Source organism: Cucurbita moschata, unplaced genomic scaffold (assembly GCF_002738365.1).
Source record: "Cucurbita moschata cultivar Rifu unplaced genomic scaffold, Cmos_1.0 Cmo_Scf00042, whole genome shotgun sequence".
NCBI lineage: Eukaryota > Viridiplantae > Streptophyta > Magnoliopsida > Cucurbitales > Cucurbitaceae > Cucurbita > Cucurbita moschata.
The window spans coordinates 1831905-1850223 of NW_019268558.1; the positions used below are offsets into that span (position 1 = coordinate 1831905).

At 34.7% G+C, this 18319-nt stretch overlaps 2 protein-coding genes and 1 non-coding gene across 6 annotated transcripts; 1 reads left to right on the forward strand and 2 right to left on the reverse strand.

The window, feature by feature from the left end:
• Positions 1–667: 667 nt before the first annotated feature.
• On the reverse strand, positions 668–1063 carry LOC111433408. Its single transcript, XM_023070459.1, has one exon. It carries the CDS (start codon positions 1061–1063, stop codon positions 668–670), a length of 396 nt encoding a protein of 131 aa, XP_022926227.1.
• Positions 1064–4322: 3259 nt separating this feature from the next.
• Positions 4323–13937, forward strand: LOC111433442 (PHD finger protein EHD3-like). 4 transcript variants are annotated; one of them, XM_023070495.1, is made up of 7 exons: positions 4323–4433; positions 4786–5149; positions 7094–7321; positions 7454–7786; positions 8250–8339; positions 8631–8675; positions 12537–13937. In XM_023070495.1, the coding sequence occupies exons 2-7, from the start codon at positions 4898–4900 to the stop codon at positions 13431–13433; spliced, it is 1845 nt and encodes a 614-aa protein (XP_022926263.1). In that variant the 5' UTR covers positions 4323–4433; positions 4786–4897; the 3' UTR covers positions 13434–13937. The 4 variants fall into 4 exon arrangements, with proteins under 4 accessions (XP_022926263.1, XP_022926264.1, XP_022926267.1 ...); XM_023070496.1 differs by having other exon boundaries at positions 4324–4433; positions 4796–5149; XM_023070499.1 differs by having other exon boundaries at positions 4328–4433; positions 4877–5149.
• Positions 13938–16423: 2486 nt separating this feature from the next.
• Positions 16424–16509, reverse strand: LOC111433480. Its single transcript, XR_002708829.1, has one exon. It is a non-coding gene; the product is annotated as a small nucleolar RNA Z159/U59 (small nucleolar RNA).
• Between the last annotated feature and the right edge of the window lie 1810 nt (positions 16510–18319).

Genomic DNA, 18319 nt, shown 5'->3' on the forward strand with positions numbered 1-18319 from the left:
TTGCAGTCTTTGTCTCGACAATGACATTTGGGTTGGGACATATAGAATGGTGATTAAATCTTTAAGAAATTCGTAGTTTATCTTTTATGATACATTAAAAATTAAAATAATATTCTTAAATTTTAAATTTATGTCTAATAAATTTCTTATTTATTTAATATTTTTTAAAATAAATAGATCTATGAGAACAAAATTAATTATTATTATTATTATTATTATTATTTTGTCCAATAAGATATAAAATTTGTAAAACTAAGATAATTTTAAAGAAATTATTTCTCGAAAGTTAGCTACAACAAAGAAGAATTGTAACCACTCAATTTTTTTTATTAAAAACGTCATTTTGACATGACATGTCTAATATGTACGAAAAAGTTCATTTCAGACGTGACTTAAACGTTCATTAAATCAATTTTAAATAAAATTAACTGAAATAGCATAAATAAAATAATAAAAACTTAAAGTAACGAAAATCAACTCGATCTAACCCAAGGGCGATAATTTAAACATAAATGTAATTGTTCTAGCTCTGATTTCATAATCTCCGATGATCCTGGAAGCTAATTTTTTTGAACTCCAATAATTACAAAATTTCACATGAAATTAAACATTTCTTCATAAACAAGTCCAACTATAATATAAGCATAATTATAATTATAATTCGGAGTTATTCTAAGGTCAAAGGTTCAGTCTTAGACTCAAGGGATTGTTGAAGATGAACAAAGAGCTCCAGTTTGTCAATGCGCTCACGATGGCACGATTTGCAGACCAAATATAACACAGTTCCAATCAACAAGAACATCAAAAAACACCACATCCAAACAATCCCCAAACTTCCTCTGATTCCTACCTCCACCAACGCCGATTCAGCAACCACCACATAACGAATCACAAACAAAATCACTCCAAAAGGAAGACCGATCAAAATCAGAAGAATCGAAGCCATCGCCATTTTGCCGTTAAGCAATTCCTTACTTCTAGCAATGGCCTCAAATCCATACGAATCCGCTTCGAGAACTGATACAACGCTCGCTATTTGCCAAATTAGGGCAAAATAGAACATCTCAACGGAGAGAAACAAAATCAGCAATCGAGTCAAGAATTCGAACGGTTCGTAGTATAGGAGATGAAGAATCGCGATGCAGATCAGTGTAATTGCAGAAAGAGCGACGAAATTGAAGGCTAAGAAATCGACGATTAAACAGAGAAATGTGATGAGATGTTGCTTACAGATTTTCGGCACGACGCAGAGCAATTGGTGGAACGGAAGTTCGCGGTCGGCGAAAGTAGAGGCGGCGGCGAAGACTGTAGCGGCGGTGGAGAGGAAGAAGAAGACGGCGGAGAAGAAGAAGAGAGCGGAATTGAAGGGGAAAGAACGGATGCTCCATAGATTGGGGATTTTGGTTTGAGTGAAGATTAAGAAGGAGAGGGGAAGAAGAAAAGAGAGAGTGATTTGAGTGAAGATTGTTTTGGCTGTGAAGATTAATCTGATGGTTTCTTTAAGAACTCCATAGATTCCAAGGAGTTGAAGCTTTTCTTGTTTCAGATTCATGAGTTTTCTGGTTGGGAAAATTGGAGGAGGAAGATGGAGAAGCAGAGAAAAAATGGAGGCTGTGTGTTAATACATGGTTGACTTCTACATTGATTTGGACTAACTTGGACTGATTCAAAATTTGAGGTTTATATTTTTTTTTAATTATTATTTAAAAAAATCTTATATTAAAGGTCAAGGATATTATTAAAAAAATAATTTAACTCTTTTCTTTGGACGCTCAACAATAGAAATATCTTTTAATGCTTTTGAAACGTTAGATATGTTTATGAGTTGTCTCATGTACTGACTTTTCCATCCTTTTTGTCACTTTCGTACCATGACCTTGTCTAAAAATCATTTGAAAAACAAAGTGAATAATTGATACGTGGAAATCACTCCAAGAGTAAGATACGCAAGAACATTATTTGAGATTCGAATCACCCCACAAGTAAGATCGATCATGTCTAGCTTGAATGATTCTTGTTGATCAAATATCTCAAACACTTGTATGAGATTCGAATCACTCCACAAGCAAGATTGATCACGTCGAGTTTGAATGATTCTACATGCAACCTAAACTACATAGAATTGCAAAGAAAATTAGTCATTGGCCAAAAAACAGCGCAAATGCTTCTTTTACTATATTTTCCAAGTCCACTTATAAATACAACCTGCATGGCTTTATATAATAAAGCTATTAAAGGGCATTCCAAGAGGTGTAACATTCGTACCGCCATAATTAACCTTGAAATAAAACTATTAATCTTAAAATAAAACTATTCCAAGAGGTGTAACATTCATACTGCCATAATTAACCATTACAAGCTATTAAAGACATTCCAAGAGTTGTGACATTCATACTGACATAATTAACCATTATGTAATTGTAACGTAATGTAAATAAAAAGTCTTAAAATACATTAATGAAATACAATGACTCTAAATTGCTCTAAACTGTAATTCACCCAAAATTTATAACATGAAACTTTATTTTTCTTCAATGTGGCATGAATTGAAATATCTTCTGATAATTTCAACAATATTTTCTTCACATCTTCGTTGAAGTATATTGTATGATTGATGTCTGTTGGTTGATATCAAATACTTAGTAAGGAACTTTGCTATTGAGGTCAAATATATAAACCATTGTATGACTAATCAAACGAAATCGAGGAACTTTAGTGGTTAATTACCCGAAATACATAGCGTGTAATTTTTTCACTAAGACTATTTTTCAGCAATCCCTCCTCAAAGTGATTAATAATGGTTGGTACCCTGTTCATACCGCGTGTAACCCTTACCACATAAAATTTAACATCCACCCTTATGCCTTAAAATATTATCAATCATTGATTACCCAATTCACACCGCTTGTAACACTTATCTTGATAACTATTTTCTGCAATCATTCAACAAAGTGACCAATAGTGGTTGGTTACCTAATTCACACAACACAACCATACAATAACAAACATATTGATATGAACCAAGATACATCAATCATATAGTATATTTCAAAGCCATGTATGTTGTATTTGTGAGTAGACTTGGAAAATATAGTAAACGTAACATTTGTGTAGTTAGCCAATAACTAAGTTTCTTTGCGATTCTACGTAGTTTAGGTTGCATGTAGAATTATTCAAGCTCGACATGATCAATCTTGCTTATGGAGTGATTTGAATCTCAAACAAGTGTTCTTGCATTGATATATTTGATCAACAAGAATCATTCAAGTTAGACATGATCGATCTTGCTTGTGGAGTGATTCGAATCTCAAACAACGTTCTTACCTTACTCCCCTTGTAGTGATTTCCACTTATCACATATTTAACCCTTTTCGAAAACCAAAAGATTTAAGTTTCAATAGAAAGGTCCCTAGAGAGCTTCTTCTTAATAGTTTCTATAGGTATTGGTCCACCTCCGACCTAGACCGAACCTACATTTAAACACAAAAAATTAACAAACAAATTTGACATGATACAATGATTCCAACAAACCATAGAGTTTTCTTGCTCACCTTCTTCGTATGAAGAAATTGGGTCCAATTCCCACTATATATATATATATAAAACGTTTCAACTTTGATGACTGGCGCATTATATCTCGATTACTATACCAAAATTTAGAGGTAAACATTAAGGATACGTAGGAATTTATACCTAACACATCGTAATTAATTATTTAAGTTTAATAATATTTTTTATTATTTTATTTACAATTTAATATTATCTATGATATGAAAATATAAGGTTATTAATGTAATCTTGAATCATATGGTTGACATATAAGAGGATCATGTTCAAGTAATAGAGTCTATAGTATATTAATAAAATTGAGTGACTTATTCTGGTAACACTATTGATACGATCTACTTTACCATCGTTACAAATGATTTGATTCAAATCGTTTGACATGTGAGTGAGAGTATACTATACAGTGAGTTTGTATAAGATTGGACCAAGAAGTATTTAATATCTTTCTATAAATTAGTTAACTAAGAAGATTAATACGTGCATAATTTGAGTTATGAACTCGTACCTGAGAAGAGTTGTCCTTTAATTTGTATAGGTGTAAATGACATTTTTAACCGATTCAATATGTCTAACACAACCGGGAGTTGGAAAACATTTATGAATGAATGTATAGTAATATAATTTTTAGAAATAAATTTATAAGGAAATTGCACATCCGTCCAAACCACTTAATCGGTCCGGTCTGAAGAGTAAACCGCTTCGTCGGCGCAAAACGGCTGCCAGTCTAAGAAATTATTTAAAAAGAGGGACGAAGATAAGACCGCTGGTTTAACCAAAAAGAACTTCTTCTACTGCTCTCCCGCCTCTCGGATTTTGGAGTTTCCATTTCAGTTTCCATTTCTTGTCGCCGCATTTTCTTTGCTCAAGTATGTCTCTCTTTCTCCCTCTCCTTCCTCTTTGTTTTCTTTCTTATCTTTCAAATTCATTTCTGTTTCGCATCTGTTTGGTTGCTGACAAAATCGTGCTGAAAAACACAGAAGAATGGAGTGTTTTCGAATTTTGTAGCTTCTTTATTCAGCATTTTTTTTTGGAGCTACTGGATTTGTTTGAATTAGCTTCTTGTTTGTTGACTATGTTGAGCTTAAGGTTTTTCCCGGTCAGGGGAAGTTGCAGATGGGATTTTAGTGATAGTGGTATATATATATTTTTTTTGTTGTGTTCATTAATGGAGAAAATTTCTCCTGGTGAACTAAGTGTGTTTTTTCGGTTTCTATCAAGTACCAATTAGTTTTGCGAAGCTTGGGTGTGGAGAATTTTCAGAATCTGTAACACATGCGACTATCGGAACCCTAATCCTGTCCGGAATTAGGGTTTTCTTCGTGCTGTTTAGATGGTTATTGAAGATGGGGAAAGCAATGGGAATTGCACGGGACGTCCTTTGGAGGTCAAGTTCATGAAGAGCGTGGCAGGAAAAAATGGAATCGGGATGGGGGTTTTGAATGTTGTAACTGAAGGGGTTCCAGGAACTAGCGATGGTTTTCGAACTTACAAGCGGCGGAAGCAGACGAAGTTGGCTCTTGGGAGCGAATGCAAGGGAGATGGCAAGGTTCATGTTGAAGCTGCTAGTCAACTAGTAGTCCAGGTTTCTCTCTCTCTTTCAATCTATCGCCCTTTCAATTAATCATGCGCACCTATTCAGTATACTCCAAATTATTTCTTGTTGATTTAGTGTTGTTTGTTGGATTTAATCTTGGCTATGCGTACTTGCATTCAAGACTGGAAGTTCTATGAAATCTAACTGACTATGAATCGTGTTGAATTCATAAAGTATCAGGGAAAAGTTAGAACTTGATATTTTGGATTCTACTGAACTGTGGACATTATATAAAATGTAATGATATCTACTTTAAATGAAAATGTTCTCAAGGTAAAAGGAGGGTGGATTGGAAGAGTTGTCAATCTGCTTTGAAATTCATCAATATATACTGCCCCATACTAGGTGGTAAACATTTAGGTGAACTGATAAATTTTTTGTCAGATGGTAGGAGACTTGGAATGTATTGTTGCAGCAACCAGATTTGGTGCGATGAAACCCTTCAAGAATATTCTTTTGCTTTAGGAATTTGGAAGAATTAATGCTTTTGATTGTGTTTTGGGGTAAAGAAAATGGGTCAGTTGTTATATAATTTTGAACCGTATCAAGGATTAGATATGTAAATCCATGGATGTATTAACTTTAAGTTTTTGTAGATCTTTGGTGGATATTTTATCCAGTCCTTGTTGCAATTTTGCCTTGTTAATGGTTATTTTTAAAAAAGAAACTTTCTGTTCATCAATAAAAATACAATTGTGATGAGTTAACCATTGATTTTTTTTTTTCTAATTGCAATTTTTGAAGTGATTGCGGACAAGTTCCTTGATAATTCTGTTGTTCAGGAAACATTTTTCAAATTTTCCAATGGGATTTATTTGTCTCACGATCACCAAAAAGAGAATGTTTAATAGAATTGTGCTACTTTTTTTTGGAGAGAAACTTGGTGGTATTCAGTTTACTTGAAACAGGATAAAGTTGTTTAAAAGGATCCTATTATTCACCCGACCATCCAAGGAAGTTGTTTAAAAGGCCAAATTCTTTTGGTTAATTGAATACCACCAAGTTTCTCTAAAAAAGAAGGCCATATTCTTTTGGTTAATTGGACTCCTGCAATTGTTAGAAATTTTCTTAGGGTGGAAGAGGAATATTTTAGACATAGGAGTTTGAATACGCTTGACTCAGAAACACAAATATGGAGATGCTATATGAAATGGTATTTATATATTGACACATTATTTTAAAAAATGAGGACTTTGTTGAACGAAAGGACATAAAAATAGAGTATTTTTCTATGTATATATCTATAAAAAGATTTAAACATGGCTATCTATTTATCTTTCAACAAGGATTTTTTTAATGAGGTTATCTGTGTTTTCTTATTGCATGATCCAGTTCCTAATCATATTATCTCTTTTCTCTTTCTAACGCCAATGTGTCATTATCTTCAGAAACATTTAGGTGCTTTTTGTTGTTGCTGGTATTTGTGGTTTTGGGTCTAATTTGTTATTCCATTGGGAGACTTTGCGTGCTCCAACACTAGCTTTGGAGACGTCAAAAACTTCCATTTATCAGTTCTCCATTTCGATGTTTGAACCAAAGACCTTGATAATCTTCTCCAAACATCCCAAATCCCTATCAATGGTGCTGCTCCTTGGGGGCCATTGGGCAGTGTGTTACACATTCCTTGGATGGTCAAGGACAAAAAGGAAGTTTTTTGGATTTGTCATATTTTCCTACCTTATGGGCAGTTTGGTTGTAGATAAATAAAACAAATCTCGAAAGTTTAGAGGAATCTTTGGATGAAGTATGGTTTTTCGTTTTTATCATATAGTTACTGTTATACAAATAAAATGAAGAAACATCTGATTTACATAAAGTTATTTGACGAAACAGACCAAAAATAAAATTCTCTCTACATCTTTGAACGTTTAGATGCTTTGGTATGTGGTCTGTTGGTTTTTTCTTGTCTCATTCTATTTCCATTTGTTGCAGACTGTTCAAGAAACTTTATACACGCTAAGAGGCAGTAACTCCTATGATCATGTCCATTCTCCAATGGTCAATTTAGATGAGTGCCCAGAGGACCTCTGGAGATCTGTTTTGTTACAGCAGATATACCAGTCATCAAGTGTCAATGGAGGCAATGGAGGCAATATACCAATGTGTGTTCACGATGGCCTTGCTTCTCATTCAGGAGCCATTGACCCCTCAAGATTTAAGGTTAGTTTAAAACATGTTTTTCATGCAGATCTTGTTCTGTAGGTTTCCCTTCTTTCTTTCTTTCTTTCTTCCTTTTTTTATTTGTTCGGTTTTTAAAATAATCTTGGTTCTCCTTCTGTGATTGTTGTGCAGATATTTGATGCTCAGCATGGAAATAGCAATATTGACCTTCTACGTACTGGATCAGTGTCTAGTAGAGTTCAGATGGCATCTCATAAAGAGAATGGCGTTGTATCAAGTGGATCATTAGAAAATTCAAACAGATGTAGTGTTAGCGAGAGTTGCTGGCGAGCTTTCTTTAGTATTATAGATTCACAGAAGTTTATCTCATTGTGTAAGCTTCTATCTGAAAATTTCAGAGGAATCAAGGCTGATAATGTTTTTGACTTTAGTCTTGTAAACTCAAGGATCAAAGAAGGGGCTTATGAAAACTCACCCATGCTCTTCCTCTCTGACGTACAACAGGCAATAATTGATTATCTTGTTCTACTTTTTATTGTTAACATTATGATATATTTTTGCTGAATTTCTTGTGGAACTTCTTAATAAAAGTGCTTGTAAAATGAACTAAATATCTTTTTTCTGGGTATATGAGGATCAACTTAATGTTTTTATAATTTTTTCATGTGTAATGCCTGCCCTCTAACCATCTCTGACTGTCCCTAATGCATATTTTAGTCGACATTCCATCGTTCATATTGAAAAAAAGTTGAAAAAACTGTTTGTTTTCTTATATTTTTTTTTTCAGCATTCTCTTGGGTTTCATTCTAGGTTCCAGACCTGCTGTTCTCCATTTTTTTATGATTTATAAACTTGGGGAAATTTGAATACTATTTGTTGGCGTTGGAATTGTACTTTCAACCACAGATGCACTCCGTTACAATGTTGATTTGCCATTAATAGCAGTTATGTTTGATTTTTTTTTCAGATATGGAGAAAGTTTCAAGCAATTGGTACTGAATTGGTATCACTGGCAGAAAGCCTCTCAGACTTTTCCAGAGCCGCTTATCAAGAAAAGGTAAAACAAGTATCTTCAGCAGTTGATAAGATCTTATAAAAATGGCTTAAGTTACAAGTTTCATCCCCGTCTCCCTTATCGTTTGATAAAATTTTAATCCATAGGGACTAATTCTTACATTTAAAACCATCGTGACTAGATTTTAAATTTTTCAAAAAACCACAAAGACCAAATTTGTAATTTAACCTATAAAAATTGTAGACTATATGTTTTAATCGTCTGTTTCCTAGTTAAAAGTTGTTTTAAGTGATCCTTCTATCTTATATTCTCTTATAATTTTCAACCTTCCAGGTGGGAGTTTCAGGACGCAATGTATTTGAAGATGGCAAGCATGAGGTAAAAATGTTTGTTTTATTTTGCATTTTGTATTATTGGTTTAAAAAATTGCACAGAAACTTAAAACTATATTGCTTTAGTCAAATATGTGAGAATAATGAGGATTGAAACACTTAAGACACCATGCAGTTCTAATACTTTGTCGATTTAAACCAAGTTCCAGTTTTCTAGAAGTCACTATATTTTCATGAATGTCTGCCATTCTGCTAATATGTGGCTCCACCCATTAAGAGCTAGTAGAACCCTTTGTCTGTCACCATTGAAGAGGTTGTCACGATTTTGTATGGGGAAGTGGAATGAAAATGGCAGAGAAGAGAGAGTACTGTTTGAGTTCATTCTTCAGCTGAGCCCTATTCTTCATCTGGGCGATCTCAACTTTCCTTTTGTAATCTTCTGCGTCAGAAAAATATCAAGTTTATTGTCAACCATCCTAGATGCTATGTGGACTTGCATTCAAATTTTTTGTGAGAAAGTAGAGCACTGGATGTATTGGATACCCGTGAATTTGGGATGGGGATGGGCTATTCAAGGTTTCATGTAGCTGTAGGTTAAGTTTGAGACTGGACACTTAGCGACGGTGAATTCTCCTTGGCTTGGTTCATCCTTTATCTTCACGACCACCATTTACCACTTTCTTCAATGGTTCCTCTAAGTGACACCTCGTTTGGATCTTGGGATCTTGAGGTCCTAGGTCTACCTTCTTAATCATCAACCTCATCTATATAATGTTTCATGCAGGCAGGATTTTCTCACGTCCATCATCCATGTTAAGTAAGGCTATTTTTCATAAGAAGCATTATGTACAATATGTCTGTCTTCCAAATACCTAAAAACCAACAGTGTTACTTGTTAGATGGAAAAATTAATAACTTTTCTTTGGAATGCTACAGGGAAGGGAGTTATGTCAGGTAGTTAATGGGAATATAATTTCATTACCGTTGGGGAGTGTTAGATTAGGCATTGAAAATTTGAAAGTAGAAACAAGAGGAACTTCTAACAAAATGGCTTTGTAGATTCTAGAAAAAATGTGGTGAACCATGGACTTGGTATTATCTAGTATTCGAGCTTGAGAAGGCTATATCTTTTTGGCCTAGGCTGTTTGGCCTGTCCCATTAATGAGACAAAATGTCTTACCAAAGAGAGGTAAGGTGGGAGCAGTTGGTGGAATATTGTCAAGCTGAAGGGAACACGGAGAATATCTCCTATATTTATTTATTGTGAAACAAAAGTTAGCCTTTAATTACTAAGGACATAAAGAAAAGTACAGCATGAAGTTCCATAACTTTTGATCATCATCCATTGTTTTATTAATAGAGTAACATCTATTTGTTTGATGTAAGGAAGATTATTATTTCCCAAACCAATTGTTTGCCATTTCAATCTCTCGATCCAGATACCCTAAAATTTAGCTATTCTTTTAGGCTTATGCCGACATAAGAGATGGAAGATATTATTTTTGACACAAAGTTAAATATCTAGCAGCATCCAAAGCCTTGTATTGGCTCCCACAGTTTTTTGCTAACGGAATAATGAAAAGGTAGATGAGGAAGGTCTTCTCTTTATTAGGTAAGGATACTCTTTGCAATCTGTCAGCAATATTTACCCTCTCCACTGAGAGAATCCTTGTCAAAATAGTAACCTTTTAAGTATTCTTTATCTTCCATGGCGCAAGCTCAAAACTCTTGGGTATTAAATAGAGGAGCGACAACTAATTCTCTTATGTGAGAAACTGAGCTTTCATTCAAAAAATAAAAGAAAGAAATAGAAAAAGGAAATAAAAGCAAATGGTAGGGTATTCTGGAAGACGACCTAACAAAGGAGCCTCGAACCTAATTATAGAAAAAGAGGCTTCAGTTCAAGATCATAAGACCCAGTGGATAATTACAGAAATCCTTAGAGACCGATGCCTATATAGAGACATTATACCTAACAAGCCTTCTAATAACACTTCACATCCCTAGATATCTTGTTATTCCTTTCAATCTAGGGGTTCCAAAGAACTACGAAGAAGCCCTGTCACAAGATTTGGCCCCTAGAACAGAAAGGTGGCTTACAAAGAACCTCCTCCGCCATAGAGCTGTAAACTTTGCTCCTAGCAAACAGATGTGAAATAGCGGGAAAAAAAATCCCAAATAGAACAAACAAATTGACAAAAATATGATCTAGGTCCTCAACCACTCTCTTCCAAAGAACTCACCTATGTGGATCCACCACGAAGGATGAGTGCCTCAAAACACAATTCAGGGTGTTCACCCTTCGACCCAAACTTGCCTAACAAAGAAGTTCACATTTGGGATTTTAGCCTTCCACAGTAGGAAAATGAGGGATTTCACATGGTGGGATCACATAAAAGATGGAATGTCATGTTAGGAGCTTCAAGGTCTGATTAGGATCTTCATGGTCTGACTTTTGGGGCCATCTGGCTTATTGTTGGTGGGTTCTCCTACCTCACGAGTCTGGTGATCCAAGCTTTGAAAAGATCAAGAAAGGATGGTTTGCTTTCCTCTCCAAATGGATGTTAGAGGTTTGCAAACGAGAAAATGATCTTTGAAAGAAGCTTGTTAGCAGTTATGGTTTAAGAGATCAAGGGTGGACTGCTAATTCATTGTTTACTAGTTAATATTAATGAAATATTGTTTTACAAATTAGAACTAACCAATTATCAATTGATTGAATAAATTAGATTATTTATCAGTCAATTGATCTCAACGTACTTTTGCGAACTAAATTAAATTGTTGATCTAAATTAAATAGATTTTATATTAACTTTAATCCTCTTTTATCAGTTAAAATTAATTTTTAATATTTATTCTACTATTAAATAAAAAATAAAAAATGAAACTTATTTCCATTGGATTAATATGGCTATGTGGCTATGCCTTGTTGGCTGCTGAACATGTGGATGGGTTTTGAGTACCCATGGGAAAAGAGAAAAATTGCAAACAGCCCATTAGAGAATGCTGAAATGACGAAGCACTAGAGTTGGAGAAGGAAAACTCTTAGACATGGATTTCAATAAATGGCTGGTTCTACCCATGAAGCTGAGGCACACCGTTTATAGTTGGAGGAACATTAGTGTGGATTAGACTCCTTGGGTACTTTTTCCATGCAAGCCCACCTACTCTTAACTTTAATACTGGAAAGCACATTATTGGGATGATTGGAAGGGAAATATTCCTAGGAAAGTCAAGTTTTTTTTGTGATCCTTACCTACCATGCTAGTATCTCAACAATGGTAACAGTTTGCAGAAAAGGACCCATGCTTTTTTTCGTTCCAGTTTTGCCTGAATTGTTTGGGAGACCACAAATTGCAATATTCAATAATAGTCAGTTTGTTTATTCCTGCTGGTCTTTTTTATGCTGTGACATTGGGATGCTTTAGTGCTGTCCTAGAGATATCAATACTTTCCTCTCAAGCTTTGCCCGGATGGTTCTGTGTTAACCTTTGATGTAACTTCTCTACTTTTTTCATTCTCATTAAATTAGGGGTCTTTTACTACTCCCCTTTGGCTTGGGCCTCCGTGCTCTCTTTTTCTACCCTGGTTCTTCTATTTTAAATAAATTTATTTTTTATTATGCTAAAAAAAGGAATATATCTTTTTAATAAACTAATGACATCACATTGTAATGTAAATAACTGTAATGAAAATATCAGCAAGTATATCATAATCGGATTTCAACCTCTTGACAATTAAGAACACTTCTAAACCTTGTCCTAGTTATGACTTCACATTGTCCTAAGTGCATTTAAAGGGTTTGTTAACATCATTGAAGCTAATTTTCCAATTGTTCTGAGTTAGGGTTGGATTTTTAAAAATAATTTGTTATTTTTGCTGACATGCAAATTTCTTTTCCATCTAGTTCTCTACGCGGGAATCACCTTCTCATGCTAAAGCAGAGCATATGGATGGTTATGGTGTGTATAAAGTTTGTGCCTGCAGAAGTTGTGGAGAGAAAGCAGAAGGGATTGATTGTCTGGTTTGTGATTCATGCGAGGAAATTTACCATATATCTTGCATCAAACCTCCCGTCAAGGAGATTCCCCTTAAGAGTTGGTTCTGTGCTAGTTGCATTTCAAGTGGATTTAGTTTGTGTCATGACAACTGTGTAGTATGTGAGAGGTTGAATACGCCCACAATGCTAGCCAATGGAGTTGGTGAAATTCTGGAAACTAGTGAAGTCAATGAGAATCTGAACTGTTGTTTAGATGATGGAATTGAACAACTAAATGACAGCAAAGATTTGGGCCCTTGCAAAATTTGTGGAAATGGAGTAGAAAGTGGTGATAATTTTAGAATATGCAGCCACCTGTTCTGCCCTCACAAATGTTATCACACCAGGTGCTTGACAAAGAAACAGTTAAAATCTTACGATACATGCTGGTACTGCCCTTCTTGTCTTTGCAGAGCATGCCTCATAAATCAAGATGATGACAAGATTGTTTTATGTGATGGCTGCGATCATGGATACCACATTTACTGTATGAGACCACCACTTGCTGAAATTCCAAAAGGAAAATGGTTTTGTAGCAAATGTGAAGCTGGAATCGAGGCAATACGTAGGGTGAAAAGGGCATATGAGAATTTTGAACACAAGCGTAGTAAGAGAGGGAAAGATACATTTGGGGGTTATGGCAATTCAGGCAAGAAACGGATCAATGGAGGCGATCAGGAATCGGATACAGGAAGGAGAGGAATGGACATGCTTCTTACTGCGGCCAAGACCCTAAATTATGAAGAGGGTCTGGCTAACCTTTGATATAAATAGTTGATAAAAGAGAAGGTCTGAAGCACAAATTATTTCATGCTGACTGATTACACATTTTAATCTCTTAGAATTTTGTTTTATTATGTTCATGGACTCGATAGGTTTTGGACATTTAGGCATGCTGACTTTTTGGGAGATTATAACTTGGAATGATGTATGTAGTCTGTGTAAAAGAAACTTGGCACATCTTAAACTGAAGATTCTGAGAAACCAGGACGCTGTTTGATTAAAGGAGATCTAGGTGAGAATCAACCATGTATTGTTTTACTCATTTTGTACCATGAGAGGTATATAATCTCCAAGGATTGGGAGAAGGCCGATGTTTCTGTTCTATTGTAAAATCCATTTAACACAATGACAACCAGAGGAAATGATGCCTTTTGTACGTATTCTTAGGCTTTCTTTAGATATATATTTATTATATTATCATTTGTAATGTATGCTATATTTCGGGATTTTGTATCTAATGTCGAATTCTATGTGTTCTTTCTTCAACATATATCATGTGCCTCCATAGGATGACCGTTTATTTTCTTAAGCTCTTTCTAATTTACAGCGTTTTTATTTTAAAGATCAAATTTGAGGTTTATTTGATCCAGCCATGTTTAGAAAAAGCATGTATAGATATATCTGGAAAAGCAGGTTCTTCAAAGCTGGTGCCGGCAAGATCAACGACGATCCTTTAGCTGAAAGTGAAGAATGCGAGGTAAAGTTAATTTGAACCTTAATCTTACTTTCCATGAAATAGAATGGTAATATTGGCTGAAGCAATGTTCAAGTAACTCTTTATCGATGCCAATACTAACTCGAAAGTTGTTGTGCAAGGTGATGGACTTTCCTAGTCTCTTTTCATGCTTGCTAGCCTCCTTCCCAACGGATGAGGACACACGAAACAGCGGTGGATTTTGATAGAAAGGGGCCATAGCGTTCCATAGGCAATCTTTTCTACTTGTTTGGGGATGGGTAATGCAAATTGAACTCAATTTGTTTAGTATGCATGGAACATTATCTATATGGCAGTAGTTTAGGGAAAACTAGCTCGCCATATGCAACCGTGCTAGCTTTTGACCTCTCCGATAATATCTTTGATGGTTCTCTTCAAGTTATGGAGGAGCTGTCTTGCCAAAGTAGCTCAAAAAATGGAGGTAAACCCAGTTAACAACATTATCCTTGGTAGTAAGTTTCATGTAACTGGAGTAACGTTGTCGGGTAATCTTCGACCCGCACGAAAGGCATAATGATCTGGCTAGTCTGAACTATAGGGACCATTGAATTCTGAAGAATTTCATCAGAAAGTGCTCAGTGTGGTGCTTATTAAAGTTGGCACTAACAGGTGAATATGTGATGATAAATGTAGAATTTGGATATGTTTATGCATGCAGAAAGTGATACACTTCAAAATAACTATGCAGGCTATTGTATGTGGAAGCAGTGGCCAAGTTTGAGGATGTTGAAAAGGTAAGATTGAAGATCTTCCGATGAATACGAATCATGGAAATAGAGAGTGTCTAGTAGTCATAATGAGTAGAAGCTGGTGAAGTTGAGGCAATGAAGTACGAAATTATTTGAAGATGGGCTTCTATCATATTCAAAGTTTCAATCGAAGCATTGCGGGCAAATGCCTACTAAGGTAAGAACTTGACAGACTTGATTTGCATATCTATTCTACTTTGATTACTATGCTTTGTCTTAACTTATAAAATAACTTGCTCGATCCTTAATTATTATTTTATACATTTTAGACATCAAAAAACAAAACAAAAACATGAACTGAAAATAGAAAGCTAATAGAAAAACTAGTTTTGTAAGGTATTATAAGAAATGGAACATTTCTATTCCATTTACAACTACAAATCATCTTAGAGAGGAGCCTTAAGATAGGAAAACTAAAGGCCATGTCGAAGAACATTGCCCCACCTCCTAAAGTACAAAGCTATCAATCTGATTGACGTTCAAAATGCAGTTAAGTTTCATCTACGCGACATGCAGAATGGATGAGGGAAAGGTGAGTGAAAGGTGTTAATGCCATGGAGTGAGGAATATCTTGTCTCATGTAAGACAATAAAATGCACCTCGAAGTGTTGTCGAGGAACTGTAGGCATGCTTGAGCATAAGATAGACAATTGAGATCTCGAGCTAGCCTATTTGTTAGGGGGAACCAATGCTTCAGCCCGAATATAGCTTACCTCCAGCACCTGATGGGAACTTTAGGAACTTCTAGCTTATGATAGCTTATGATTTACCCCCAAATGGTAAAGCAACACAAGCTTTGAACTTCCTTGGAACAATAATAAAAAAATCTCCTCTCAAGAACATCTTGATGGTGAATCTGTCCTCGTTCACATGTGCATTTTTCTCAACTTTACCCGTTTTTGGAACCTAAAGACAAAGCCACATCAGAAAGAGACTCCTAGATGAGGCACTTCATATACCATGTCCGAATGTGTCATGTCATAGTTAATCAATGTTGCTCTACCCACACAATCACTTTTTTTTTTTTCTTTCTTTCTTTCTTTCTTTCTTTAGAAGAATTTTCGATTGTGCAGCACTCACTCCCAACACTGAGTGAGTCAAGCCAACTTGAATTTACGTCGCATACGGTCAGACAATGTATGCTCTAGCCTATATCTCCGTTTTGAGAAGGTGTTAGAAAACAGAAGCCTAAAGATTTTCGAAAGGAGTTTAAAAGTAAGAATGAGAGAAGATTTGAAAGCAACATTATAACTTTTTTTAGTACAAAGAATTTGACAATTAGTTACATACTCTTATAACACATTTTGAGACAATTCATTCACATATGTCAGAAGTTTGTTAGATCCAAACATGATTTCTCCAAACAGTTATACAACTTTCCTATGATACATTTTGAGGTGATTCATGTCTAGAAGGACTAGACATGATTCAGTCGAGTAGTTGTCCAAATAGAAAATACAATAATACAATATAGTAAACAGTAATACAAGAAAAAGAAATTGAGTACAGCCTCTTCAGTTCAGGTCTCCTAATTGTTTCCTCATGGAGAAAATCGGAAGAACGAAAGTTAAATTTTGTGATCATCCTTGGAGGCAACATAAAAAGAAACCAAGAACTCATCAATTTTTCAAAAAAAAAATGTAAAAACTATTGGGACGCATAGCTCATCACCAAACTGAAACACCAAAACAAATCATTCGCATCTTCAATTACAGTAAATGAAAAGAACCTAAAACATTTGCCAATCAAACTGTACAAATGGAGGTGGGAAGAACTACAACAAATATGACACAAGAAAAGAGTACTATCACAGCAGTGAGGAGAGGGAAATTTATAGAGAGACAGAGCCGGAACAACCCAAACCATGGAATTTGAACTTGGTAGGGGTGGAATTTGAATTGGGTAGGCGTGTACATAAGTTAGGTTGGGGTGAGTACGTTTAAGTTCGGGTTGGTTGGATTAGTAACCTAACCCAACTTAAAAATTTTCGAGCTGGAGTTGGATGGTTGAAATGTTAAAAAAAAAAAATTAAAAAAGTTTTATTTATCCAAAATTTATAATTATTTGATACCGAATTCAATAAAAGATATCATTAAAAATAAATAAATTTTTATCAATATAGTGATTACTCTCAAAAAAATATAAAAATGAAATCGTAAAACAATAAAAATAATTAGTTTATAGTTTTTTTTTTTTATTTTTATCAATATAGTGATTACTCTCAAAAAAATATAAAAATGAAATCGTAAAACAATAAAAATAATTAGTTTATAGTTTTTTTTATTGAAAAAAATAGTATAAAAATTTGAAAGAGACTTATTCATGTATGATGAAGTTGGACGACCTTAAATTATTATAAAAATATAAATTAATAATGTTGCAACAAAAATAGATTACAACAAAAAGATAATAAATAAGTTAGAAGGTAGAATTATTAACCATATTTTGATCTCAATGTTGCAACAAATACCTACGAATGAGATCTATTATAATAGTCTATTTTTCTCCCATGACTATTCTAAATGGGCAATTGGATATGTATTTAATTTCCTACACACGGTCCACACGTGCAAGTATGGACCCACCAGTCAGTTCGCACACCTTCTGGACCCCTCTCTGGTCGGGCGAACATTTTCTGGTAGCTGTAGATGTCAAACACACGTTAGGAATAGCGACTGTCACGACAGCATTATGGTAAACATAATGATTGTTTCCCTGTCTCGTAGAGTATGCGTCTATACTATCGTAAAAGGAGAAGGGGTATCCCTTGTTGCATGAACACACAATAATGCATCAGAACCCAACAATTTTCTATTTTTCATTATCATATACTACTAACCCCGCTAGCGTCTTCCTTCATATCATATCTTCCATGCGTGTATCGGGGTTGTATTTCATGCCAATTCGTCATTTTGCATGTCAATCATATCATGTATCATTTATATCAAACATAAACGATATCATAACTTATCATGCACGTATCATACCATACCATATATCATAACAGTCACATAACATAACTCAAGCATGCCTTCAACATATCATATTATAAACATATCAATTCATCACATAATAATATTCACGTATCATATTATATACATATCATTTCATAAGAGTTTGCATATACGAGCATATAACACGTGTGAAGCCATAAGCATGTGTCATCATACAATACACAATTATAACCAAATCGATGGTAGAGTCACTTACTTGGTTGGTCGTAATCGGCGTTTTTCCTAAGTTTGAGTATGTTCACTTCTTGTTCCTTGAAATTGCTCTAAATAACGCCGGTTGTCATTTCCTAATAGGAAGTCTATCCCGTTTTGTTAATAACTCAATTTAACTTAAATCAAGAAATTTAACCTTATACTAACTTTAATTGGGTTAAACACGGTTAATTTTAG

Bases quoted from the DNA above. Each gene is read 5' to 3' on its own strand.
- LOC111433408 (XM_023070459.1), bottom strand. From the start codon at position 1,063: ATGTTCTATTTTGCCCTAATTTGGCAAATAGCGAGCGTTGTATCAGTT.
- LOC111433442 (XM_023070495.1), top strand. From the start codon at position 4,898: ATGGTTATTGAAGATGGGGAAAGCAATGGGAATTGCACGGGACGTCCT. The intron at 5,150-7,093 runs GTTTCTCTCTCT...CATTTGTTGCAG, and splicing joins CTAGTCAACTAGTAGTCCAG to ACTGTTCAAGAAACTTTATA. The intron at 8,676-12,536 runs GTAAAAATGTTT...TTTTCCATCTAG, and splicing joins TTGAAGATGGCAAGCATGAG to TTCTCTACGCGGGAATCACC.